Source organism: Zootoca vivipara, chromosome 16 (assembly GCF_965207765.1).
Source record: "Zootoca vivipara chromosome 16, rZooViv2.hap1.1, whole genome shotgun sequence".
NCBI lineage: Eukaryota > Metazoa > Chordata > Lepidosauria > Squamata > Lacertidae > Zootoca > Zootoca vivipara.
The window spans coordinates 1,746,484-1,772,524 of NC_142599.1; the positions used below are offsets into that span (position 1 = coordinate 1,746,484).

The following is a 26,041-nucleotide window of genomic DNA, read 5'->3' on the forward strand; positions in this document are numbered from 1 at the left end:
GTTGGTCAGTCTTTCTGTCAGTGGCTATTCTTGCATTGATATATCTATAATGGGGTTTTCATCACAGTGACCTTCTGAAGCTGCTTGCTGAACCCCCCCCCCCAAAAAAAACCCCAACAACACACCCCAGCACTAATTTCTATAAGGGATGTTTGAGCAAGTGAGCAAAACTGTTTTGGAAAGCTGTGTGTGATGATTTTGAATTGGAATATGTGTAAATGAGATTCATTGTGCTGGCTGTGAGATTTGCTTAGGATAGATGTGTGGTCATTTAGTAGCTGTATAAAATCTACTTCATACCATATATTAACATACACATACTGTATAGTATGGGCCTTTCATGCACAATCTCTGTTGAAATGAATGGGAGTTGGCCAGGATCACACACTTTGGGCTGACTCAAGGGATCTGCTTTAGCCTTTGCACATCTCACACAAGCAACTTTTGGCTAACTTCTAAGTCAAGGATCTAAGAAAAACTCTGTAATGGCCCCAACTCCTTAGAGAGCATATTATGTTCACACAATCTGTCATCATCTTTTCATCCTTCTCCTCATTGGGTTGTAAGTGTATTCGTTGCAAAGGTAACAAGACAATCTAAAACCTGTCGTCAGAACCAAGTATCTGGGTACATCTACTTAATATATTTCTAATTTTGCCGCCATGCATCATGTTTAGAAGTAATTTGAAATCATTATATTTTGATTTGGGTTAGGGTTTTTGTGCAAGAGGAATGAGTAGGAGACAAGCATGGATTCTTCTCCAAGCTTTTATTTGCAAATATGTGGACTAGGAACTTGATGAGTCAAAAGAGAAGCAGATGTCCTTCTCAGCAACCTTGGGATATGCAGAATGCCCAAGCTTTGTCATTAGTATCGCTTTGGGCTTGAAAACTATATCAGCAGTAGTTGGGAAGCTGAGAAGAAACTGGGACACTGAGGAGGCAGAGAGCCTGGGCATTACATTTCAGCCTCTTACAGCAATTCTTGTCCTTTTGTCTCTTGGGAGAACCTGCAGGAGTCCCAGGACTAATTAACGTGAACTAAAATAGTATGTAGACCTTATTGCAAGCACATGCTGGACGTGTACCAACAAAGCACTCTGGATATGGCTTGCAGGCATACATTTTTTAAAAAAATTGAATTTTAAATTAGATTTGTAAGCAGCTTAAAATTGTTGGATAAAGAGGGGGCACTAATACCGGTAATGGGTGTCTGCTCAAGACATGGTAGTCATGGAGCTAAATACGTGATAAAGCCTAGTGTAGCTAATTAGCGCAGATCAGCCACTTCTGCAAGGCATCCCAATGCTGCCTTTCAATAAATGAGCACCCCCAACCCAGCAGAAGCGAGTAGCTTATAGAGTTGGTGGGTAAGGATTGCTGAAGTGGAGGCAGACTAAATTTACCTCTCTAACTTCTTAAAATTCAAAATCATACCACGAAGCACCATTTGCCAGTCCCTTCTCCTGCATAGGCCCTCTTGCAACAAAAAGCAGTTACTCACCTACCTGTGTTTCAGTTGCCCCCATTACATAAGGCTTCAGAAGGGGCTTCCAGGTGGGTGGGTGACTGGGTGTTGTTGGAAATTGGTTAAGAGAAAGAGCTTAACCCAAAGTTAAATCTGGTCCAAGGATTTTCTGCCTCTTCTTCACCTTTCCTTGCTGCATGTGACAGTTGTTGGCACGGAAGTCCTAGAGTAAAGAAATCTGGTAACTGGAATTGGGGTGTTAGCCTAGGAAGAATATCCACCTACCAAGTTGGGGTGCCAAGGAATGTGAATTGGCTAGCCCTAAAACGTAAGAGAAACATGTTGATTTGATAAGGTTTTTTCAACAATGTTGTGAGCAATCCTAGGTATTCCTTGGAACCTTATCAAAAAGATCAGTAATGGCAGCCAAGTCCATTGGTTTATCATTGCCACTATAACTCAGCAAGATGTTCTAGGGCACACTGTTAGCTCACACAGAGCAGTGATGAAACCTGACCAGCACCCATGTAAACTGAGTGTGTGTCCAGTTGTTAGGTACACCCACTGCCCCCAGCTGGCAGGCTTGAATCTCCATGTGGGGCTTCCCTACCCGGGCTGCCTAAGCAGGTAAGAAGGAGTGATCCCCTTACTTCAGCTAGACCTGGGAATACCCCCTTTCACTAAGATGTCTGACTTCAATTCCAATGAGTGACGTATTTGCTCGTTTGTTGGACCTTGTGTTTTTTGTTTGAAAATAACAGTGACTGTGCTTGTCCATGACATCTCCAGGAGCACCCCCAGGTCTCAGGTTTGGCCCTGGAGTCTCAGGAAGTGGGAGGCGCCTGACCTGGCAGCCATGAGTGTGTGGCCTAAAAGAACTCTGGTTCTATGGCAGAGAAGCCAGTGTGGAAAGGGTCCCCGGAAGACCTCAGCTTTAGAATGTACGTCAGAGAAGGGCTTGCATAAAATTCAGATGACCCAGGCTTTCTTTGTCCAGAGGAAGTGAGAAAACAGTAAATGAAAGCTTTCCTGTATGGGTTTATTTTTCAGACTGAGATTTAATGTCTTTAAAACTAGTAAGATGAATCTTCCACATACCTTGCAGGTATTTTTTATTGGTACTGCTATGGTAACAATATAAATTCCGGCCAATATCTGTTAGTGAATCTGTGTATGCATGAGGCATTTTACAAATTTCATTCATATTGTTTCATCAGTGTTTTATATTTACATCTAAAATTTGTATACTTGGGAAGGGGAAATGTGAGTGTTCTCTTCATGGCTGCTTAAGTAATTAGCTTCTTTGTAATTAATTAAAGGATATTCAATCATATATTAGACCCTTACCTTGGGGAAATTTTCTGACTTGCAGTATTTCAAATCTTTGTGTGGCAGCCCTTAATTTAAAATTAGGAAGTTTTATTACTTTAAAAAATTAATCCTCCACTCTATGTATTTTTTGCTGAAGGAATTTCCCATAATCCATTTTGTCCTGCTGGGGGTAGCATATGCAAATTTTATCTGTTGATGCTAAGGCATTGTTTCACGTTGGGGGGGGGGGCAGGGAGAAGGGCTACTGCCAGAAATTCTCAGCAAGACGCAATGGTCTTTTCTTGGATATATTAAAAATAAATTGCAAAATAAGTATGGCATATTCAGAGCTTTTGTGGTGGTTAGGGTTAGGGTTAGGGTGTGTACAGCAGACCTGTCCCTCCATGAATGCTGACCCAGCTCTAGGGCCTTATGAGGATTTTCAGACTCTGTGGTGAGGTTAAACTGGCAGATTATTATTATTATAGTTAGTAATTTATTAATATTCTTCTGCACAAGTGCATCAAGGCAATGTACAGTAGAAAGAGGAAAACAAATACATGCTTTTTTCAAATCAAAAGAATACAAAATAGACACCTATGGCAGAGAACCACTCATCTAGCTACGAAAACCCATTGGAACAATTGTCTTCAGAGTGGGTGCCTGTCATCTCATAACATTCCTCAATTCTGAGGAAGTCTGCTGTCCAGAGGAGATCTTTGAGCTCTCCATGACAGGCTATTGCCAAAGATGCCCCTTGAAGTCGATTGGGGTGGCAGTGGTGGGTGGAGCAGCAAATGTGAATTTTACCTTTTTTGCAGTAGGTTACATCTCTGCAGCTTGCAGGAAGGAGATTTCATGGGCTGCCCAAGTTTACCTCCGGTTTAAGCCCTTGTGTCCTGCATCCTTCAGAACAAAGGCACTTTCCCTTCCAAATTCTTCTCCTTCCACCTCTGGAGTTTCAGTTTCTCTTGCCTCTACAGCAAGCCTTGAAATTGAGAGCAATCGCATGTGCAGCCTGCCTGTGTGGGGGAGGCAGATGAGCTGTCCTCTGAAGCTGTCGCTGAAAATAGCTATATTAGACTTCTCGGCACAATACACACAATGTCTGTTCTAGGCCAAACCTCCCATGGTTTGCACTTTCCTTCTCTCTCTTGTGGTCTAAAAAAAGAGCATCAACCTCTCTTGGGAACTGAGGCCAAAGCTGAGAGCTGAGAGACATGGAGGGGGAATGGCAATAGCTAGGGAGATCTGGGGGGCGGGGGGGGGGGGTGTATGTGTGATCTGGCTGGCTGCTGTTGTGGGATTAAAAGGGGCAGAGGAGGACTCCCCTGTCAGGATTCAACAAATCCCTATGGTCAAAGAGAGCATGTGAAGAGGAAAGTTGGGGAAGAGGCAGCGTTGCCTCATGCGCCTACTGAAAACAACCAATTTCTGTGAAAATGGCTTAGGTTGCAGAGGATTCCCCCCCCCTTTCACCTCTGGAAAGAAGACAATCTGCAAATTAGGGAAAGTTGCAGGATGTTTGAATTAGAAGATAGCACTGTTTGATTCTTAAATGGTAAATGAGACTGTTTTTCTCTTTCAGCTGGACGAGGAGAGGTCTGTTCTTAATAATCAGTTGCTAGAGATGAAAAAGAGGTAAGCTTTCTCACAGGGGGAGGGGTGTTTGGGTGTGTGTACCTACAGACAATTAGGAAAAATAGGACTAAATTAACCCACAGTGAAGCTGTTTGATTCCATCTACCTTTCTTTAGTTGAAATAACCCAGGACTGGCACACTTTAGCTGTTGAAAATGCATGTGGAATACTAAATACAGTTTTATCCTTCTCATCACTGAAGTTTGTGTGAAAAGGCTTGACCTTAAGAAGCATTTAACATTGCTTAATCTAGCATGTATCATACTTGGTTAGATGTTCCCTTCTATTCTCTGCATTTCAGCACCTAGATAATTGTGCCATTTTGAGCACTAGAGTATTGAATCGCTTTAACAGATCTGGAAAATGCGCAAAGCCTCCCCTTGGATCAGCTTCAAAATTCTTCATGAAGTGGTTTTGTCAAAATATTGCTAAACTCTACACCCACTGCAGGCACATAACTCTCTAACAGTTTGACTTTAAAGCCCCCACCCCAATGGCACATTTGTCCATTGTCTCTTGAGACAGACAGATGCCCAAAACGTATAAAGATGGAAGTGAAACATCTTAACATTGACATTTTAACACCTTCAGGGGATACCTAATTCAGAAAAAAAGCATCCTGGCAAACATAAATATTCTAGGTTACTGGTGCTTTCCTTTTTCAGCTTATGCTATGCAGTTAACCCTCTCAGTATCCAGCAATTACACTGGTGGAATTCAGTATTGTAACAGAAAAATATCAAACTTACTGGAATAGAAGCATGAATGAGTTTTATTTCTGAAGTATGCTTACAGGGTGCCTTGTAGTGTATATAACCTTATAGTGATTGAGACAGTTGAAAACCAGGGACTTTCCAAACAGTTCATTTTCATGGCTCAGGAATTAGCAGTAGGTTTTCTGTCTAACCTCTCAGGCTTTGTGATGCAAAAACAAGAGATCTTTGGTCAGTTGATATAGAGACCTCATGGAGTGATCAGTCTTGCCCATCACCCTTTTACCCACAATAATTCTTCTTCTCCTGCCCCCAAAATTGTATTAGAACAGCCTTTTCCAACCTGGTGCCCTCTGGATATTTTGGACTGCAACTTCCATCTGCCTAAGCAACAGGGAACAGAACAGCACTCAGGCTCCCAGGAGGGTGAGAGGTGAGGTGGCAGCGAAGTTGGTGCAGTCCCCCTTGGGTTTGCCCCTTTCCCTCTCTCCCTGGGGAAGCCACAGTGACACACGTGATGGGAGGTCAGCGAAGTGTCACCGATTCCTATTGGTTGTAGTTCAAAACCTCTGGAGGGCACCAGGCTGATGAAGGCGGAGTTAGAGAATTTTGGGCCTCTCTGGCTAAGAGGGGCTCAGTGTTGCTTCAGCTCATTAGATCCATTGTGGATTTGCTAACTGTCTGACTTGTCTCTGAGCCTACGCTCTTTTCTCAATACGTACTCATTTCACTCCTCTCTCTTCCCTTTCCTACCCTTGCTTCCTTTGCTATATCTGTGTGTCTTTAATGGTAAGACTAAAGAAAGTCTATCCACGTTACAATAAATAACTTTTTTTTCCTCGCCAATAAAAATTGTTGTACATATTTTTCGGCTGCCTTTTTGTTTCCTTGGTGTCTTGCTTTTTTTTTGTTTCGTTTTTTGTTTCATAAAATACTCAGCAGTATTAAATCTTTTATTTTTTTTACAACAACAACAGAATCCACTTCAGTGCAAATTTAGTTCTTCCTTTACTGTATTTTGCATTCCTCTTCCATGTTTCTAACATGTGGTTCTTGTTATCTTGCATTTTTAAAGCTTGCCCAGTATCACTTTAAGGTACTTGCTTCATTATTTGAATTTCTTGGTTTCTTTTGTGGCAAGCAAAGAATCTGGGTGTGCTTCTAGCTGGGGGATATTGGAGTCACCCATGTGATCTATTTAGTAACTGCTTCTGGGCACAAACCACTAAGAATGTCTCCTGCACAAATCTACCTCGCTCAGTGGAGCAAATCCTATTCATTCCAGTGGAACTTGCTCAGGAGATGCTTCTGGTGAGGTGAGCCCCTTGCAGCCTTAAATGTCACCAAAAAATAATAATGGTAAAAAACATGGGAATTACTGTACAAATGGTCATGAGCCCTGCCCTAATAAACCAATTGGAAACTGTTGTTAAATGGGTCTTTTGAGCCATGAAATTATACTTTTCAAGTTGATAATAACTGTGCTCCCATCCTAAAGAAAACGGATGAAGTTTCTCAGCATGACTGAGCTTTCAAATTGCTGGGTGGGTGGGTGGGTGGGTGGGTGTGGGTGTATACATGCATACACAAAGCACAACTTCCAATTTAACCATAGAATGGCCACTTTTTTAAACCCAAGGATAAATATTGGCAGAGGTTCTCCAAGCATTTTGGTGCCAAGGCAGAATTTCCAAAAGACTATTTTCCCTTATGTTAGTAAAAACATAATAGAATGATTATTTGTTGTGCCTTACTTGCCTTACTGCAGCCAGGGGTGGACTATCTCATTTTGCCTGGTGCTAAGAGCCCAGTGGTTCTGGGCCTCCGTTATGTATCATGGGGGTTCTGGGTTGAAGTGTCTGGATGGAGGTGTATGCAAGAGGCATTTTTCCAAGTCAAGGTGGAAGGGAACAAATGTGAGAGGTGTCTGAGAAGGAAGGGCATTTGAAATGTGTATATATTAGGCCTGTCACCTGATTTGAAATAGCTTACCTAATTAATTATATGAGTTCTAGTTAATTGCTTAAATTTGCATATGAGTAAAGAAATACTCTGATGCAGAAAGCATGCTTTTTAGATGATGTGTATGCACTGTAGCAGTGCATCGTCTTAGAAAAGACATATATTCACCCTTGTGTCTCACATTAGAGAGAGACCCTCAGTTAAGATGGTACTTGCAACCTCCATAAGTAGTTGTATTATAAATAATAATATAAATTTATATGTGTGTGTGTGTGTGTGTGTGTGTGTGTGTGTGCACCTTTTTAGTCTGTCCACAGTTTTTAACTGACTAAGCACTGCAGCCCTAGTAATTACTGGTCATGTACTTTCCCGCTTGCAGAAGGGCTTGTGAAGTGTGGAAGTGTGGAATGTCACTGGCCAGAGGAACAGTTTGTATGATAAGCTGTGAACACCTCCAAAATTAGGTGCATTTCTCTCTCTCTCTCTCACACACACACACACGCACCAAAACACAATGTTTTCTGTCTAGTAAAAAGACTGGCATCTTAATAATCCTGGCTCCTCTTTTCTTTTCTGCTTTTCAACCAAGTTCCCAGCCCTCATGGTTGTGAGGAGAAGCTTATACTCTTCTCTGTGTCCTCCTGCCATTTCCTTTCTTCCCAAAGTGTGTAAACCAGTGCAAAAATGATGCAAAACTAGCCAAATATTGTGAAGACAACTTGCTTTTTTGTGTGTGCAGAGTTTACCTACATGCACACACTTTTACTTACACTCACGCACATACCCTGAATGCACGCAGTCCAGCATTATACCTAGTGATGCACAGACGGCCCCAGTAATTATGCAAGGCATGCTGCTGTTAGTTTTAGCAGACCAGTGGCCAATGCTTGACATATAGGAGCTGTCACTCATGTGCTCAACAAGCATTCTGCAGAATCAAAGGCAGACTTAAATGCCATGGAGCTTTTCTGGAACAAAACACAGCCTTTCTGATATTTAGAAGAGACACTCTGGGCAGCTGTTCGGGGCTGTGGCCTGATTCTGTTCAATTCCTTCTCTGTCTTAAAAAACAACAACCCAGAGCCAGCTGTGGTGTAGGCCTTCATGTCTGTACATCCCAGATTCTCCACTTGCTGCTTCCATGACTAAGACTAAACATCTGCATAACTTCAAATAGAATTCTGTGATGTATTATCACTGTTGTTTGTTTGTTTGTTTGTTGCCATATTCCTTGGGCTCCTGCAAGGACTGTGCTGTATTTCACCCGCTGGTTATCGTGGTTCTCACTAACTGTAGATACCAGGGACACTTAACAACCTTTGGTTTAGGGCTATTGATTATCCCTTTCTTCAGTTTGCATTTTGCTCCATCTGGATGTGCATGAGATACTCTCTTGCTCTCGCTCTCTCTGGCTACCTCTGCTCGATTTTAGTTTCCTCCAATAGCAATTGTTGGCTGTCTTTAAGAACAAGAACAAAAAACAGGCCCACTCTCCCATTAAAGGGATTGAACCAATTTGTAGTGTCTCCCATTCAGGCCCTATTTAAATAAATAGGAATTGCACAGCAGCATCCCATTATTTTCAGTGCGGCTTTTAGAGGACTTGTTTTCTGTGACTGCGTTCAGAAAAGTAACAGGGCCCTGCCTCAAGGGTTGATATTGTTGGTCATCTGCTGAGGGCCCAGTATGAACCCTTGGGCACGAGCCCCCTGGACTCTTCACCTTGGCAGCTTTCTTGCCCAGGGGAGTCTCGAGCAGGTCACGTGCCGTGGCGCTGAGGGGCACAGCATGGTTTCCGCGCAGACCTGGTGCACTGCACCACCGGGGGTCTACCTAGAGCCGGCCCTGTTCTTGCCAGTTCACCTGCCTCTTACTCTGGCCCCCTCAGCTGTGGGGATGAGAGGCAGCAGGAGCAGAGGCCGCTGCCTGTCAGCCGATTAGTCCTCTTCCGGGCAGGCAAGCAGGTGGCAGAAAGGAAGCAGGAGGAAGAGCAGCAGCCAGGAGCAGCCCAAGCCATTTTGCTGCCTGAGGCAAAGGACAAGGTGGTGCATTCCCCATTCTGTGCACAAAACCTGAGTAGACTGGTTTAGCATTAACATACTAAAGTATTCATGATGGGACTGCAGGGCAGCAAGCTAGCTTAGGGGCTGCTGGGCAGACCATGTGGCACACATTTAAAGCCACTTCCCCCTCTCCCGAAGCAAATGCCTCACTCTGCCTCGTGGAAGGGCCAGCAGTTGCTCGCTGTGGTGGTGAGGAGGTCAATGAAGGAGCCCTGCAGAATCAGCTTGAATTGTTGGGGGAAAGATAGAAGGGGCCGTTAATGAACTGCACAAGTCTCTCTTCCTCTCTTCTTAGCCAAGTCATGGTCCTGGCCTGTGGCCTTATGAAGACAGGAGTCAAGGGGGCTGTCAGAATTGCTAAGAAGGGCAGGGCCCCCTGTGATTCACACATTGAGTCAGTGATGGAATATACAGTATTGGAAGGCCAAGGCATTTAAATTCTTGTGTTTCAAGTGACTTAACAAAATCTGAAGGCAACTTTGTTTTCTTCACCAGTTCCCTGTTTAGTGGCAGCTCCCTTAGTAAATTTAGGCTACTTCAAGTGCTTGTGCCTGGATTTCCAGAGTGCCTTCTTCATCTTTAAAAGTTTCTTATCAAAACTAGTGAATATCAAATGTTTAATGTTTAAGAAAGTTTTAAAAGCTTCAGCTGCCAAGCCTTTCCTGAATGCTGAGAGAGGTATACATTACCACCACCACCACCACCACCCAAATGCTACAAAACCAATTTTAAGATGCAGGCAAATGTAAATAGCTTCCAGCCAGGGGGTCCGGGCGCTGGAGCGGCGGCGGCGGCAAACCGCTCCATAGTTCTTCCTGCTCAGGCGGAGCGGCAAGGGGCAGGCCAGAGAGCCCCTCCCTGGCCTGCCCCTCGCCGCTCCGCCTGAGCAGAAAGAACCAAAGGGCGCCAGCTGACGCAGCCACTCTGTTGAGTGGCATGTGAATCAGCCAACGGAGCCTCGCCTTGCCGCTGGGAGGGGCGGGGGCACGGCCCAGAGCAACACCGCCTCCAGGGCGGTGCCTGGGGCAGACCGCCCCCGCTTGCTCCGCCCCTGCTTCCAGCTGCACAGCTTGGCAAGTGTGTTCTGAAGGCCCCTCAGCCAACTCCTTGGTGGGGTTTTTCCCCATAGCCATCTATCATGCTATTTGCTTAGGAAGCCACTTATTGAGATGCAAGCAAAAAATAGAAGTGTTTAGTGTTTTTTATATGCTGAATAATAATAGTTTACAACCCTTTGAACTGTACATTTGTGTTTTAGTTTGTTACAGACCAACCAGCCCTCTGTTAAAACGCTCCCAGTTACTCTGGGTCAAAAAGCGCATTCTCTGGAAATTTGGATGTTAACAAAAATTAGTGAGGACCAAGTGATAAGTCCAGCTTCAGCCCTGCTTTGCATGACAGCTGTGCATGCACTTTTCGTTGCTTGTTAATAACTGTTCCAAGAAGTAATAAAAGTCTGAAACTAGGCTCACTCTATGCAACCTTCCCCCTCCTTTTCAGTTTTCTATCTCCCAACCCTATTAACATTTTTCTTTAAATTCAAATGGATACAATGATATGCAGATTCTGGCATGAATCTACATAGGTAAAACTTTTCACTTTATTTCAACTGCTGTAAAATCCCAAATAATTTTGCCAATAATTAAATCTCAGTAAGCAAAGCTAGATCTGAAACTTCTGTTAAGAACCTTTTCTACTTCTATACTGTAATAGTTTTTAAAAATCAACCTCTTCCCCCCGCCCAACTTGGCTTTTTATGCAATACTAATGGAGCAAGTCTTCACCTAACTCATGAAACCATTTGACTCCCTCTTTTAGAGAATCTGACTTAAAAAAAGAAATTGATGAAGAGAGAACATCCTTGCAGAAATCCATCAGTATCACTAGTGCCTTGATCACAGAGAAAGATGAAGAACTGGAAAAACTCAGAAATGAGGTACTATTTTTAGAAGCACCATCTTCTGACTTTTAGCTTGTTTGCAAAATATACCCAGGTGATGAGGTGGGCTAGTATGGGAGAAGACATATAAAAATACAATGTAAAAAACCTTTCAAATACAGTGGTACCCTGGTTTACGAACTTAATCCATTCCAGAAGACCGTTCTTAAACCAAAGTGCTCTTAAACCAAGGCGTGCTTTCCCATAGAAAGTAATGCAAAATGGATTAATCCGTTCCAGACTTTTAAAAACAATCCCTAAATCAGGAATTTAACATGAATTTTACTATCTTAACGAGATCATGTATCCATAAAATGAAAACAGTAATTAATGTTCTGTACTATAAAATACATTAAACATTATCGTAGATGATAAAAATTAAAATTAATTTTTTTTCTTACCTGCACTGATGATAGTCATTTTGGATGGGGGGCGGCGGGCTTTTTATCCATTTCCTCAGTCACACAATCAATTAATCAATCAGTAGCTGAACTGGGATCCACACAGATCCCCCCCCAAGCTGCTGTGGGAAATGCTCCCTAGAGCATGCGCCTCCTGCAGCCACCGGGGGGGGGGGGAGTTGCACACCTGCCAACCAGCTGGCTGGCGGGCACGCAGCTTCCCTCCCTTGTGGCTGCAGGAAACACTCTCCTTTCTTAGCAGCAAAGTCTATTGCCCATGCACATGCACTGGGTTCTGCCCAACTTTGGGAGAAGGGCTGGCATGCGCTCGCAACGTCATGCGACGAGAGGAGGCCCAATGGGGTCTGTCACAGGGCAGCCGTAGGAGGGCCCGTCACAGGTATGGCAGGGCTCAGCGCAGCCACTGCCCTACCCAAGAAGTGTGCAGAAACACCCAGTCAGGCAATTCTAAATTTTCTTGTGCAACTCTGAGGGATCAGAAGAAAAAAATATTCATAAAAGTCTAAGCTCCTGAAACACCCTTACTAAGATGCTGAAAAAGAAATGAAAGCAATTGTAAATTCTTAGCACACACTTTTCAATCTTCTGGTGTACAATTTTTTTTATGTAGTTTCCTTGTGCAGTGTTCAAATTTTGCTCAAATCTGAGAGCTCAGCAGCATTCCATAAATATTTACACACACTGCCGGGGGGGGGGGGGGGACAGGAGCGCAGAGGAAGTTGTGGGCATGGGAAGGGAAGTAGCAGAAAGTGATTATAGATCCTGAAAGGTTCCCCACAAAAGAATGTGGCCCTCAGGCTGAAAAGGATTCCCTCCCCTCAGCCGCATCCTCTCTGCTTTGTTTAACTTTTGCAGGTGACCGTGCTCCGTGGAGAGAATGCCACTGCGAGGAATTTGCATTCTGTAGTTCAGTCTCTGGAGTCGGATAAGTTGAAACTTGAACTAAAAGTAAAGAATCTGGAGCAGAAACTCAGAGAGAGCCAGAAACAACCACGTAGCTCCACAGGTAAAACCATCTCTGGTCTGTGGGCTGCATCTTCACTGTTGGCTGCAGGTATTTTGCACTTTGGATCCCATCGGATGGCAGAGCGAAGTCCCTCCATGTGGTGATAGCAGAATTCTTCATGTGGTGGCAAAAACCTGCATCACTTAAGTGACTTGTTAGTTCAGTTAGGGGTGAGATGCCACATTACGTATGTGGTTGGTGTTATTGCTTGATAACCTTGATAGCCAGTGTGGTGTAGTGGTTATTCTGGTGAACCGGGTTCGTCTCCGCTCCTCCACATGCAGCTGCTGGGTGACCTTGGGCTGGTCACACTTCTCTGACATCTCTCAGCCCCACTCACCTCACAGAGTGTTTGTTGTGGGGGAGGAAGGGAAAGGAGAATGTTAGCCGCTTTGAGACTCCTTCGGGTAGTGATAAAGTAGGATATCAAATCCAAACTACTACTCTTCTTCTCCTTCTTCTCCTCCTCCTCCTCCTCCTCCTTCTTCTTCTTCTTCTTCTTCTTCTTCTTCTTCTTCTTCTTCTTCTTCTTCTTCTTCTTCTTCTTCTTCTTCTTCTTCAGGGTGTGAAAGGGCCATCACTGGATTCCAGCAGCGACAGAATCCTAAATAACTGTCTTATATTCTGTAGTACTCAAATATGTTTCTATGTCTTTGGAAATAAAGTAGAAGCCCTATGGAGTTGTAGCTCTTCAGAGGCCCTTTGAACCTAATATTGCACTCAACAGTGGGAATGTTACCACATGGTAGTGGTTTAACAACTTGAGCGGATGTGTAATTTATGGACCTGAGTTCCCTGTCCCTCCCAGATGTCTACTCTGCAACCATGACCATCTCCGGTTCTAATTGGAGAGCAAACGCAGATTACCATTCTCCCCAGGGTTGCCACAGTGAACATGTAATCACTGAATAAACTGCTCAGAATGTATTGTTGTCACGTGTGGTGACAATCATCTTACTCTGTACATTTGCACCTGTTGGCATAATGATACGGCTGATCAGTTCACTGAAGTGGGGCTACTTCAGTTGTTCATGCATGGATTTTCAGGCAATAGGTTTGCAGGCATTTGGTTTCAAATTTATAGCTTGCAGCCTTTAAAACTCTGGAACCTGAAATAATGGTCCCTATATTCATTTATTAAAGCACCTTCGGAAATAAGCAAGGTATTTCAATAGTCAAGAGACTTTGATTATCAGTTTAATGCTGATATTACCATACTATTAAGTAGCATGAGACTCCATGCACCTAGTAAATTCATTTAACAGAGAGATGGGATAATATGGTTTCAGATAATTGGGGAGGAATACAGTATTTTTTCCTCGCATTGCCATCCAATCCCTCACTCCTGCCGGATGTCTGTGTTTAAGTCCTTTTACCACCACACCACCCACCCTGTACTAAATTGTAGACCAACTTGGGTTTGCATCAAGAATATCACTTGCAGCCGGAACTGTTTTCCGCTTCAACCATGTTCCTTTTGCAAAATCACTCCAACATTGCTGCATTTGCTCCTTTGTTAAAAGGAATATGGGGTTCGTGTGTGGTTTAAATTGGTGCTTTTACTTTTCCTTGAACAATCAATTTCACTTATAACAAAAATTTTATTTTGTTTATTGCTAACTCACTCTAGTAAGCTAATCACTTTGAGATCTGATTATGATTTCAAAATACTTTGAAAAATAAGCCACAGAATGCAGCATTTTATAGCTGAAGAATCAAAAACATATGGAGCACCAGGTTTAAAAAAGATCTAAAATAAAACCTTGTAAGGTCTTTACATGGTTCAATAAAGATGGCAGAGTCTTCCCTGGTCACCCCAGACATCACTTCCGAAGGCAAGAGATATGGAGCAGGGTTTTCAAACATTGTCCTAATATATGGGCAGGTTCTCGCAGATCCTAGTCCCTTCATGCCATTTTGAGCTTTAAAGGTAAGAATGAGGCGCTTGAAATGTGCTCAGAACCAGACCAGTAACCCACGCTACAGTTTCAAAGCAGGCATGAAGATTTTGTGTAGCCTCCGGGGGCAGCCTTATGTACAGGTCACTACATTACTCCAATCTGGAAGTTTTATCAAAGTATAGATATGTGGCCAGGTTATCTTTTCTTTCTCTCCCTCTCTCATCTCTCTCCATTTCTCTCCCCACCCCCCTAGTTCTTTCCTAAATTCCAGTTGTATCAGCACATAAGTAATGATTATTTGTTGGAAATATTTTCATGTGTGTGTTTTTCTTCTTTTCTAAGATGACACAGCCAGTGATGCCCTCCAGGATGAAAATAACAAAGAAAGCCAGGTATTTCTTATACACTCTTGGCCGCATGCAGAAATAGACTGTTAGCTGCAAAGCAGCATTTCATGGGTTGGTTAAGTGTACGATTAACATGGGATGACTCCTACCTCATTTGTTCCTGTTGGGGAGGAAGAAAAATGATGGCTTAATTTGCCTAAAGAGAAGCAACCTGTGAAAGAGCAATTGGTAGGCCAGTATCCCAGAGATGGTGGTGCCTGTCTGGCTGAGTGAAGGATGAGCCACTGGTGGGGGTGAATAAGGTATGACTGGATGTAGGAGGTGTACTTAATTTCTGGTGATGGAATCACGTCCGTTCCCTTCTGACCCTTCTCTGGGCCCAGTGACTTAATCACATATCTCCATACCCTCCAACATTTCTCTTATGAAAATAGGGACGTCCCAAGGAAAAGTGGGACATTCCAGGATCAAATCAGAAACTGGGGCAGCTTCTTTAAATCAGGGACACCCCTGGAAAATAGGAACACTTGGAGGGTCTGACACACCACACAAGAAGAACGAAAACACACAAAAATATACAGATACACAATGGTCTCTTGCTGACTCATGGACAAAGAGCACACTCATCTCCATCGGTGTAGAGATTTAATTGAACCTTTACAGAAGCCCAGCTCTGCAGAGCAGAGAGAGAGCAGTTGCCTTTCCTGCAAGCCCTGCACTGCAGTAGTGAAGGTGGGCCCTCCTGAAATCCCTGGAAAGCCCCTTTTCCAGGCTGCAGCTTCATCACCCAATCTGGGGTAAAAGATTGGAAGGGCAAGTTTAGATATTTTATCTGCCAGGCCTTCTTCAGTGTAATACACTTCACATATGTTTAATTATAGTATAATTAACATACTAATGCTTGCTTGCTTTTTCTTTCCCCCACCTTCCCTTGCTTTCATCTGCCTCTGGGAACGTTTTTCTCCAATCAGCATATGGTTTGTTTCCGCTTTCTCTCCTTTTTTAAGTAGCTTTGTCAGTTTCAAGCATTTTGCTGTGGCTTTGCAAGGCGGTTCTTACTGTCTTATCCCTTGTGAGGCTGCCCCATAGTTCTCCTCTGCTTTGCCTTCTGTAAGAGGAATAGTCCTCTCTTTAGTGCAAAGAGACAGTCAGGGGTGTGCTAGCCATTTAAGCTTAGGGGCACAGGGCCATGGCACAAGGTTGCATAAAAAAATGGCATATGCTAATTTATATGTATAGATGCATATTTAGGGTCACTTTCAGGGTGGGGGGTAAACCCCAGCTCTTGCTTCCAGAGCTTACTCTGAGCTATGGGGTGCCAACAGGATTTTCTAGACCCAGTGCAGGTGGCTGCAGTCTCACTGGTACTGCACTTTGCAGTGTACCCAGTGGTCCTGCAGAGCAGCATAAATTGTATATAAAACAGCCCAGAGAGACAGGACCCAGTGCAGAAGATCCAGGGCTTTGTTCTCCTGGACTACCCCTTGATTGTACCCAAGTAAAAGTGGAAACCTGCCCCATTCTGGGAACTTTTACATGAATAAATGTCTCAGAAGGATGCTTTGGGTCTTGTGAGCATTGGATGCTGAACCACCAGGGTTAACTATTAAGGAAATCTGCCAGAGGACAGTACTTGGGTGTGTCATATATTCAAAGAGATATCATAGAGGTGGGGGGGGGAAGGCGGGAAAGACCCATCAGAATAGACCAGGGACAGTTTTTTAAAAAAATATTGGGAATTCTCCGACACAAAAAGGTTGCAGTTTTGGAGGCTTTTAATTTAAGTAAAGGGATTTTTTGGCCCCAAAACAAAAATTAGTCATTTTTAATATATATATATATAAATTACCTTCTTAAAGCCAAGTTTTGACTGCTTCTAGTGCTCCCCTGCTGTGATTCCAAAAGCCTTGTTCTGCCCCATAAAGACTCCAGGTACACACACTTCTGTTTTTTTTCTGGGTGTTCCCACAGGTCTTCTGATGCCAAACACTTTTTTTTGCCCCCAAAGCTTCCCAGTAATTAAAAAGAAATTCCATTTTTCTTTTTTTGCTGAGTGTTTCCATAGTTTCTTTGATGCAAAAAGGTTTTTTTGTCGTCCACCAGTCATACCAAAATTAAAATTGGCCACATCCACTTTTACACTTCAGCTCCCAGAGGATTGTTGGTCAATGCTGCTTATGGCCCCAAAAAGTTTAGCTATCCCTGGTTTAAAGACAAGGTGACTAACAGAAGATGTGACAGAGGTCTGTAAGTTTATGTATGTCATGGAAAGAGTGAATAAATAGTGTGTGGGGAAGGGGGTCCTCCATGGTCCATAAGATTTGAATATGGGGTAACCCAATAAAATGAATTGGCAGTAGATTTGGAACAGACAAAATAAATTACTTCACAAACTGCAGAATTTATGGAATGCACTAAAGCAAGACACAGTGGTTGTCAGTGACTTTGGTGACTAGACAAATTTGTGGAGAGCAGAAACAGCCACTTGTCATGGCGGCTCTATGGAGCCTCTGTGTCCAGGGCTGCGGCCTTCATCCCCTGCTGATATGCTTCTCAGAGGCATCTGGTTCTCTAAGCATATGGATTGTAGGGATCTAGCAAATACTGTAAGCTCACCCGGGAGTCTTTGGAGAGAGACAGTATACTGGAAGGTTTTATAAAGTCCCTCTCCAAAGACCCGGGTGAGCTTAGCTATCACAGGATAAGATGACAGGTCTCCTTAGAAAAGACTCAAAAGCAGGCAACCAAAATGTTCCAGGTGGCTGGAAAAATTCCCCTTTATGAAAGGTTTTTCGTTTGGTTTAAAAACAAGGGAGGGAACACAATAGGGGAGTATAAAATTATGCATAGTGTTGAGAAAATGGAAACAGAATCTCCCATAATACTAGAAACGGGTCATCAGAGCAAAACATGCTTGTCTAAGAGAATTGCTATCCTGTGAGTTATGGTTTTCCAGTTCTGACAATTCACTCCTCTACATACCATGAGGTTTATTAATATTTGTTTAGTACTTAAAAGTGTTCTATGTTTAAAAATAAAAGTTATAAGCATTCTATCTATAAATTAAGTCAGCACAATTTCTTTCTGTGCCCAGTTTCTGCCCTATTCATTGCTAACATCACATGCTGTATTTTTAAAAACCTTCACCTTAAATATTCTGAGTTTATAATCCTGTCTCTTCTTTCTTCCACCATGTACCCCCTTCAGATTGACTTTCTAAATTCAGTGATCGTGGATCTTCAAAGGAAAAATGAAGAACTGAAATTGAAAGTGGAAATGATGTCTGAGGCAGCACTCAACGGCAATGAGGAAGAAGCTATTAATTATGACAGGTTGGTTACTTACAATATCAGCTGGAAATCTTGGTAGCATTTTAGAACTGAGGCTGTTGAACCGGTCCTCATCAAATGCCAGCTCGCACAATACATTGGTTTTCAAATTGTATACTTGCAAGTAACCCTATTGAAGAACCTTGGCTTTGCAGAGGATCCTGGGCCATCTGTAGAGTGCACACTCCGTTCATGGGGCTCATAGAGTGAGCATTTTAGACCTCCCCATGGCCACTAGGTCAATTGAGAGATGACCTCAGACACACCCAGGGTCCCCCTGCAACTGTGCATCACACAGTTATGGTGGGCAGGTTATCTTTGGGGAGTTGTATTCACCAGTATTGACCTTCTAATTGACAAACACTTGGTAAGCTTCTGAGGAACCTCTGAGTGCCCAGAAAGGATTTTTAAATGCTATGGCTGTGTCACTACTAATTCATATCATGCACCTTTATTTACTGTTCATCTTTACTAAGCTGAGTGTCGTGATTAAGCCACTGTTTTCATGGTGCCAGTGTGGATAGAGCTTTGAATTCCTCCAGGCCAGTGAATTTGATTCCCACATATAGATGGCAGGATGTGAGTCAACAGCTACCCCATCTGAGACTCGCTGAAACTTTGACCCACAATTGTCAAGGATATAGACAAGTTAAGATTTTAACCCTGTTTCTCTTTAGTGCATGACTCCCAGACTAGTCAAGGATATGGGACAATCCTCTTTTAAATTGGTCTAAAACCTTGGTGTGAATTTCAGACTGTTTGTATCCCTATTCCCCCCCCCTAAAAAAAACACATTGAGATACAATAAATCTCTACAGTTCATAACAAGCAGTAATATATTTCTGTGTAGGTTTCCAAGGTAAAGTGTGGAAAGCTTCTGCAAAAGGCAGAAGATCGTGCCTTCTGGCCCAAACCCTCCCAAATCAGTACAATGCCAGGGAGTGTTTTGATTTCCTATAGATTTCCCGTCTCTTTAGAATCACTGTTCTCAGTAAAAACATGATAAAATTCTTACTTATCAAATGTTGATCTTGGCAGTGAGGAAGAAAACCAAGTCAAGAAGAAGCCTCGCCTTTTCTGTGACATTTGTGACTGTTTTGATCTCCATGACACTGAAGATTGTCCAACTCAAGCACAGGCCTTAGACGAACCTCCACATTCGACTTACCATGGCAGCCGAAAAGAAGAGCGCCCCTATTGCGAAATCTGCGAAGTGTTTGGGCACTGGGCTACAAATTGCAATGACGATGAGACCTTCTGATGCAGGAGAGGACCAGGGAAAACAAACTGCTCTGTGCATTAGTTGGACCATGTCTCCCCCCCCCCAGCCATTGAGGGGGCTGATGACGCCGGAAAGAAAGGGCAGCCACCCTTGCCCTCCCCAACCTCTTCACATCCAACAGACATAGAGATATTTTGGTCTTCCATAGCAAAATAACTTTATACTGCCCTAAGTTAAATGAAAATAGAAATAAATAATTTACTAGGCAGATTGCTGCCATTTTCTTTTACAACTTCTGGGTTTGCATTATCTTTAAAGAGGAACTTCCCATATGTCATGTTGTTTTGCTGTAAGGGGAAAACAGCAACTCTAGTTATGTTTTAGCTTATTTAAAGACCTTTAAAATTATGCTGTTAATTTTCATATTTGCACTATGCTCTTAAAGCTGCAGTTGTACGTTTTTAGATTTTGTACTTTTCAACACTGGAATGAGTTAAGAGATGAGCTCTTCTTGATTATTTTCATCTGCTCAGTTATCTCTTGTTCAAAGAATATTTGAGCTCTGGTGCGCTACCTAGAGATCAGTAGTGCCTTTATTTCAGCAAGATTTCTTAACAGTGTGGAATTTTGTTTATAAAAAATATCATGAAGCAGGTAAGCCAACAAGCTACTGTGCAGAAACTTTTTATAACAAAGCCTCTAAGCTGCGCACATGGACGGACCTCCCTTTCCACGTTCTTTCAGCTTCTGTAGAGTTGTACATAATAAGTACATATATAAATATATTTAAGAAAAAGGTTTATATTTTGGAAAATTCTTGTTGTCTTTAGTGCTTCTGTTCATCTGAACTCCTCAGAGGACCTTTGTGCACAGCACAGTCACTTGATTTAATAACTTTCGATAGCCTCAATCGTGGGAGATTTTTTTCTGAGTTTATTTTGTGTGTGTTTGCAAAAAAAGAAAAAAAAATCTTCCAGCAAATTTGTATCCTGTAAAAGGTTTTTATTAAAGCCCATTCACAAATCAAGACTTTTTAAATGAACAAATAATTTATTTATTTCCCCCTAGTCTGAATTTAGTTCCAGATGAATGTAAAACTGAAAATTCAATATTTAAGAATTATGGATTTTCTAAGAAGCAAAAAAACCTTATGTGAAATGAAGAAAATGTAAAATCAACAGGATTATGCTGTTGGGGTGAAATCGTGCCATGCATTGAAGCGGATGTAAAATTTCTGATGGAGTTGATGCTGTGGGCCACTGAACCCAAGTCAAGGTGACACCACTTAAGCTGGTATAGGTCTCTCTTCTTCTGAATGTCTCAAAAACAAATGTAAAAAAGAGAAACTATATGGGCCCTGCTCTCTGTACATTAAAGAGGAATTTAACTCTTGTATAACTTTGTGTGTGTGTGTATGCACCTCTGATGTATTTTTCCTCCAGATTACAGACAGTATTTGGCATATGAGTACAATTTAATGTAATTGTTTGAAATTTGGAGTAATGAATGTATAAAAGGGATAGGGGAAAAAGCAGGGAAATCAGTATTAAACTAAACGGAGTGTACTGTAGCTTTAATAAAACGTTTATTCTCTTGTCACCTGTGTTGCATTTTTTTCTTTGAGATTACAAAACCCAGAATGTCAAACTGCTTACAAGCCATTTGGGCATGTAAGTGTGTAAGGAAACAAATAATAATTCTGCAGTGCAGAGGTTGAACTGGGACCATGCCCAAGAAAAGTGTCACGTTGGCTCTGTGACAGGTTCTGCTGTTTTTGTTTGTGGTCATCACATAATCCTAAACATGTTTTTAAAAAATAATATTAGGGTGCAATGGTTTTTCATCAGGTTTGCTAAGAGAAATTTGGGTGTGAGAAATTTCTGTCTCAGGCAGGTATAGGTAGCCAGGTGCCTTCTAGATGTTGTTGGACTCCCAACTCCCAGCACTAAGTTATCCCTGCTCTAAGACAAACCTTTGAGAGTTTTAGACTGCAGTTCTTATACACACTTACCTGGAAGTAAGCCCTGTTAATGCAGTTGTTGTTGTTGTTTAGTCGTTTAGTCGTGTCCGACTCTTCGTGACCCCATGGACCATAGCACGCCAGGCACTCCTGTCTTCCACTGCCTCCCACAGTTTGGTCAAACTCATGTTCGTAGCTTCGAGAACACTGTCCAACCATCTCATCCTCTGTCGTCCCCTTCTTCTAGTGCCCTCAATCTTTCCCAACATCAGGGTCTTTTCCAAGGATTCTTCTCTTCTCATGAGGTGGCCAAAGTATTGGAGCCTCAGCTTCACGATCTGTCCTTCCAGTGAGCACCCAGGGTTGATTTCCTTCAGAATGGAGAGGTTTGATCTTCTTGCAGTCCATGGGACTCTCAAGAGTCTCCTCCAGCACCATAATTCAAAAGCATCAATTCTTCGGCGATCAGCCTTCTTCATGGTCCAGCTCTCACTTCCATACATCACTGGAAGTTAATGCAGTAGCACTTCCTTCTGATTAGACATAAATTGGATTGCACTGATAAGAGGTGGGAAGAGGGAGAGAGATGGGAAGCTAGCCTCTTAAGGTTCCAGTAGGAGCAAGGAATACCATGATGTGAACCCTTTATAAGAAATCTGAACCTAGAATCGGGAAAATGTTTGCCTGCTCCAATATCTGATGCCTGCCCAGAAGTATCATCCCCTCCCCTACAATGCACATGTTCACACCATTTATGACTTTCCACCCACTCAAGCATTCTATCCAAGCCCACCAATTTTTCCAGCGCTTATTTCAAGGATATACAAAACCAGTGTATCTTCTGGCCCTGCCTTAGACAATTTATCATACTTCTGTATCTGTTTTATAGCAAGTGTTTTATAGCACTTACTCTCCCTACTACTGCTGCTGCTGCTGCTGCTGCTACTGTCTTCTCTTTTTTGGGGAAAGTAAGACTTTTCTGCAGTTGGAAAAAATGTTGTGTTGCATGCATGGCAATTTTCTTATACTTCCAAAGAAAGACAGATATTTTTTTCAGAGAAGCAGCATTAATAAAGCAAGGTTGAAACCTAGTTGCTCAGATGCCCCAATCCAATGAAACTAGCAGCAGATCTTTTAAAAAAGAATAAGGTTATTTCTAAACTTTGTGTGCGAGCATATACACAATACGCTTTATAATATATATAGTTACGGTATCTTATTGAGTTGATTTTATATGTATATTTTTTCATTAGAAAAATAAGCATTCCAGTGCAGTTGAAGCATCTGACAGCTGGGGGAAAGTTTCTTTTTTATTTCCCTAGACACCCCCAAAATACATTATTAAAACCTGAATTCTTGTACATACACCACAACTTGCAATGGTACACGTCTTCTTTATTAAGTGATCCACAAGTTAGTTTAAACCTTTGGAACTGGTCGTCGGTTTTCTGGATAATTTGTAAACAAAATGAAGCTCTACCCCTCCCAGGCAAATGTATATTTGTGCTTTGTTCCTCTGCTTTGTGAGTCAGCCTTTCCATGAGGGCCTTACACCACATTCTTTACCCAGCGTTCAAGTTCGCACCTTTTAAGTCCTTCCAGAATGTGGCTATAACTCTATGTGCTTCCACTAAAAGAAATCCAGTTAGTGGTTTATCCACCAAGTCCTGGTTCTCATTCAGTAACACAAGCTCTGGAGACTTTGTGGCATGCTAAAGGGAGAAGTTTCTAATACTTTTGCTTCCCCAGTGCCTTCTGCATCTGCCACCAGCACTACAGGCTGTAAGAGACAACAGCTGTGCAAGTTCTCTTGGGTTTTAAAAAATAAAACTGGCTTATAGTTTATATAGCAGAGTTAAAAACTTGGAAGCTGGATTTACCCAATCCCTCCACCATCTCTGTCTCATTCACACATCACTATCATTGCTTAAAAGACACTGAGGTCCCATTGGGAAACAGGAAAAATGGTTCTTTACTTACATTTTCTTCATATTTACAAATATGGCTTTGGATTCTATGCCGTACATGGTGGAGCTAGTTTCTCAAGGCTGCCTTGTGTGTGTGAAAGACCACAGAGAGTATTCCCCCCTATCTGTTAGTCTCAGCTCACCCTCTGCTGACGGGAGGTGTGCAAGGTTGCTTGGACCTGACAAGTTCTGCCCACGAAGAGACTTCTGGCCTCTGGGGCCTAACATCTGACTGCTTCCACAGCCAGTTCCATACCAGGAGTTTCAACTGCAGATGGGCAGGGGGGGTGGTCTTGGGTGGCAATGCACCTACCTATGCAAGTGTACGCAGGCACACAGATCGTAGCTTTATTTGTGCACCACTTTTGCACAGTGAACATGTCCATCATCCCAACAGCATTAGAACAGCAGAGCCTGGTAGGCCAATAATGCACAATAAAACAGTGCAGCATTCTTCCAATTGAAGTGCAGAGTATCTGAGGACTGGGACATTCACAGGGAGTTTACTATAGATCCCCAAGCCAAACTGAGGACACAGATGATGCCTTCCTGGAACAGATGGCCAAGCATTCCAAAGGAAGTGAGATAGTAGTAATGGGGGATTTCAACTATCCTGATATTTGTTGGATGTCAAACTCAGCCAAGAGCATAAGGTCGAACAGATTCCTCACTGGCCTTGCAGACAACTTCATTGTCCAGAAAGTGGGAGAAGCAACAAGAGGATCAGCCATTTTAGATCTGGTCCTAACCAATAGTGATGACTTGGTTAGTGGGGTAGAAGTGGCAGGATCATTAGGTGGGAGTGACCATGCTCTTCTGGAGTTTATTATCCAGCGGAAAGGAGCAACCAAGCATACTAAGGTCCAAATTCTAGACTTTAAGAAAGCCAACTTCAGAAAACTTAGGGAAACGCTGGGTGAAATCCCATGGACAGTAATACTAAAAGGGAAGGGAGTTCATGATGGTTGGGAGTTTGTTAAAAGGGAGATATTAAAAGCGCAACTTCAGGCAATACCAATGAGACGGAAACATGGAAGGTGCCTAAAGAAGCCAGGCTGGCTATCTAAAGAACTTTTGACTGAGTTAAGATTTAAAAGGGATATGTACAAAAAATGGAAAAGGGGGGAAATCTCCAGAGAGGAATTCAAACATATAGCCAGCACGTGTAGAGACAAAGTCAGAAAAGCTAAAGCACAGAATGAACTCAGGCTCGCCAGAGAGGTTAAAAGCAACAAAAAGGGCTTTTATGGGTATGTCTGTAGCAAAAGGAAAAACAAGGAAACAGTGGGGTCACTCAGAGGAGAAGATGGTGAAATGCAAACAGGGGACAGAGAAAGAGCAGAACTCCTCAATGCCTTCTTTGCCTCAGTCTTCTCCAAGAAAGAAAACAACGCCCGACCTGAAGAATATGGAGCAGATGATTCAGCAGGGGAAACACAGCCCAGAATAAGTAAGGAGGTAGTACAAGAATACTTGGTTAGTTTAGATGTATTCAAGTCTCCAGGGCCAGATGAACTACATCCAAGAGTATTAAAAGAACTGGCAGAGGTGATTTCAGAACCACTGGCAATAATCTTTGAAAATTCCTGGAGAACAGGCGAAGTTCCAGCAGACTGGAGGAGGGCAAATGTTGTCCCTATTTTCAAAAAGGGGGAAAGAGAGGACCCAAACAATTACCGCCCAGTCAGCCTGACATCAATAGCAGGAAAGATTCTAGAGCAGATCATTAAGCAAACAGTCTGTGAGCACCTAGAAAGAAACTCTGTGATCACTAAAAGTCAGCATGGGTTCCTGAAAAATAAGTCATGTCAGACTAATCTGATCTCATTTTTTGACAGAATTACAAGCCTGGTAGATGAAGGGAACGCTGTGGATGTAGCCTATCTTGATTTCAGCAAGGCCTTTGACAAGGTGCCCCATGATATTCTTGTAAAGAAGCTGGTAAAATGTGGGCTAGACAATGCTACCATTCAGTGGATTTGTAACTGGCTTACTGACTGAACCCAAAGGGTGCTCATCAATGGCTCCTCCTCATCCTGGAGAGTAGTGACTAGTGGGGTGCCACAGGGTTCTGTCTTGGGCCCAGTCTTGTTCAACATCTTTATCAATGACTTGGATGATGGGCTTGAGGGAATCCTGAGCAAGTTTGCAGATGACACCAAATTGGGAGGGGTGGCTAACACCCCAGAGGACAGGATCACACTTCAGAATGACCTTAACAGATTAGACAACTGGGCCAAAGCAAACAAGATGAATTTTAACAAGGAGAAATGTAAAGTACTACACTTGGGCAAAAAAAATGAAAGGCACAAATATAGGATGGGAGACACCTGGCTTGAGAGCAGTACATGTGAAAAGGATCTAGGAGTCTTGGTTGACCACAAACTTGACATGAGTCAGCAGTGTGATGCAGCAGCTAAAAAAGCCAATGCAATTCTGGGCTGCATCAATAGGAGTATAGCATCTAGATCAAGGGAAGTAATAGTACCACTGTATTCTGCTCTGGTCAGACCTCACCTGGAGTACTGTGTCCAGTTCTGGGCACCACAGTTCAAGAAGGATATTGACAAGCTGGAACGTGTCCAGAAGAGGGCAACCAAAATGGTCAAAGGCCTGGAAACGATGCCTTATGAGGAACGGCTTAGGGAGCTGGGTATGTTTAGCCTGGAGAAGAGAAGGTTAAGGGGTGATATGATAGCCATGTTCAAATATATAAAAGGATGTCATATAGAGGAGGGAGAAAGATTGTTTTCTGCTGCTCCAGAGAAGCGGACACGGAGCAACGGATTC

General features: G+C 42.8%; 1 protein-coding gene across 26 annotated transcripts in view; it reads left to right on the forward strand.

Moving 5' to 3' along the window:
• Positions 1–20,923, forward strand: part of CLIP1 (CAP-Gly domain containing linker protein 1) — a 99,270-nt gene extending 78,347 nt beyond the window's left edge. For all 26 annotated transcript variants that reach the window (XM_088659433.1, XM_088659422.1, XM_088659431.1 and 23 more), the window contains 6 exons: positions 4,368–4,420; positions 10,977–11,094; positions 12,375–12,525; positions 14,769–14,818; positions 17,981–18,105; positions 19,141–20,923. In XM_088659433.1, coding sequence (XP_088515559.1) covers positions 4,368–4,420; positions 10,977–11,094; positions 12,375–12,525; positions 14,769–14,818; positions 17,981–18,105; positions 19,141–19,363 — 720 coding nt within the window. In that variant the 3' untranslated portion in view covers positions 19,364–20,923. The remainder of the gene's footprint in view (positions 1–4,367; positions 4,421–10,976; positions 11,095–12,374; positions 12,526–14,768; positions 14,819–17,980; positions 18,106–19,140) is intronic.
• The last annotated feature ends 5,118 nt before the right edge of the window (positions 20,924–26,041 follow it).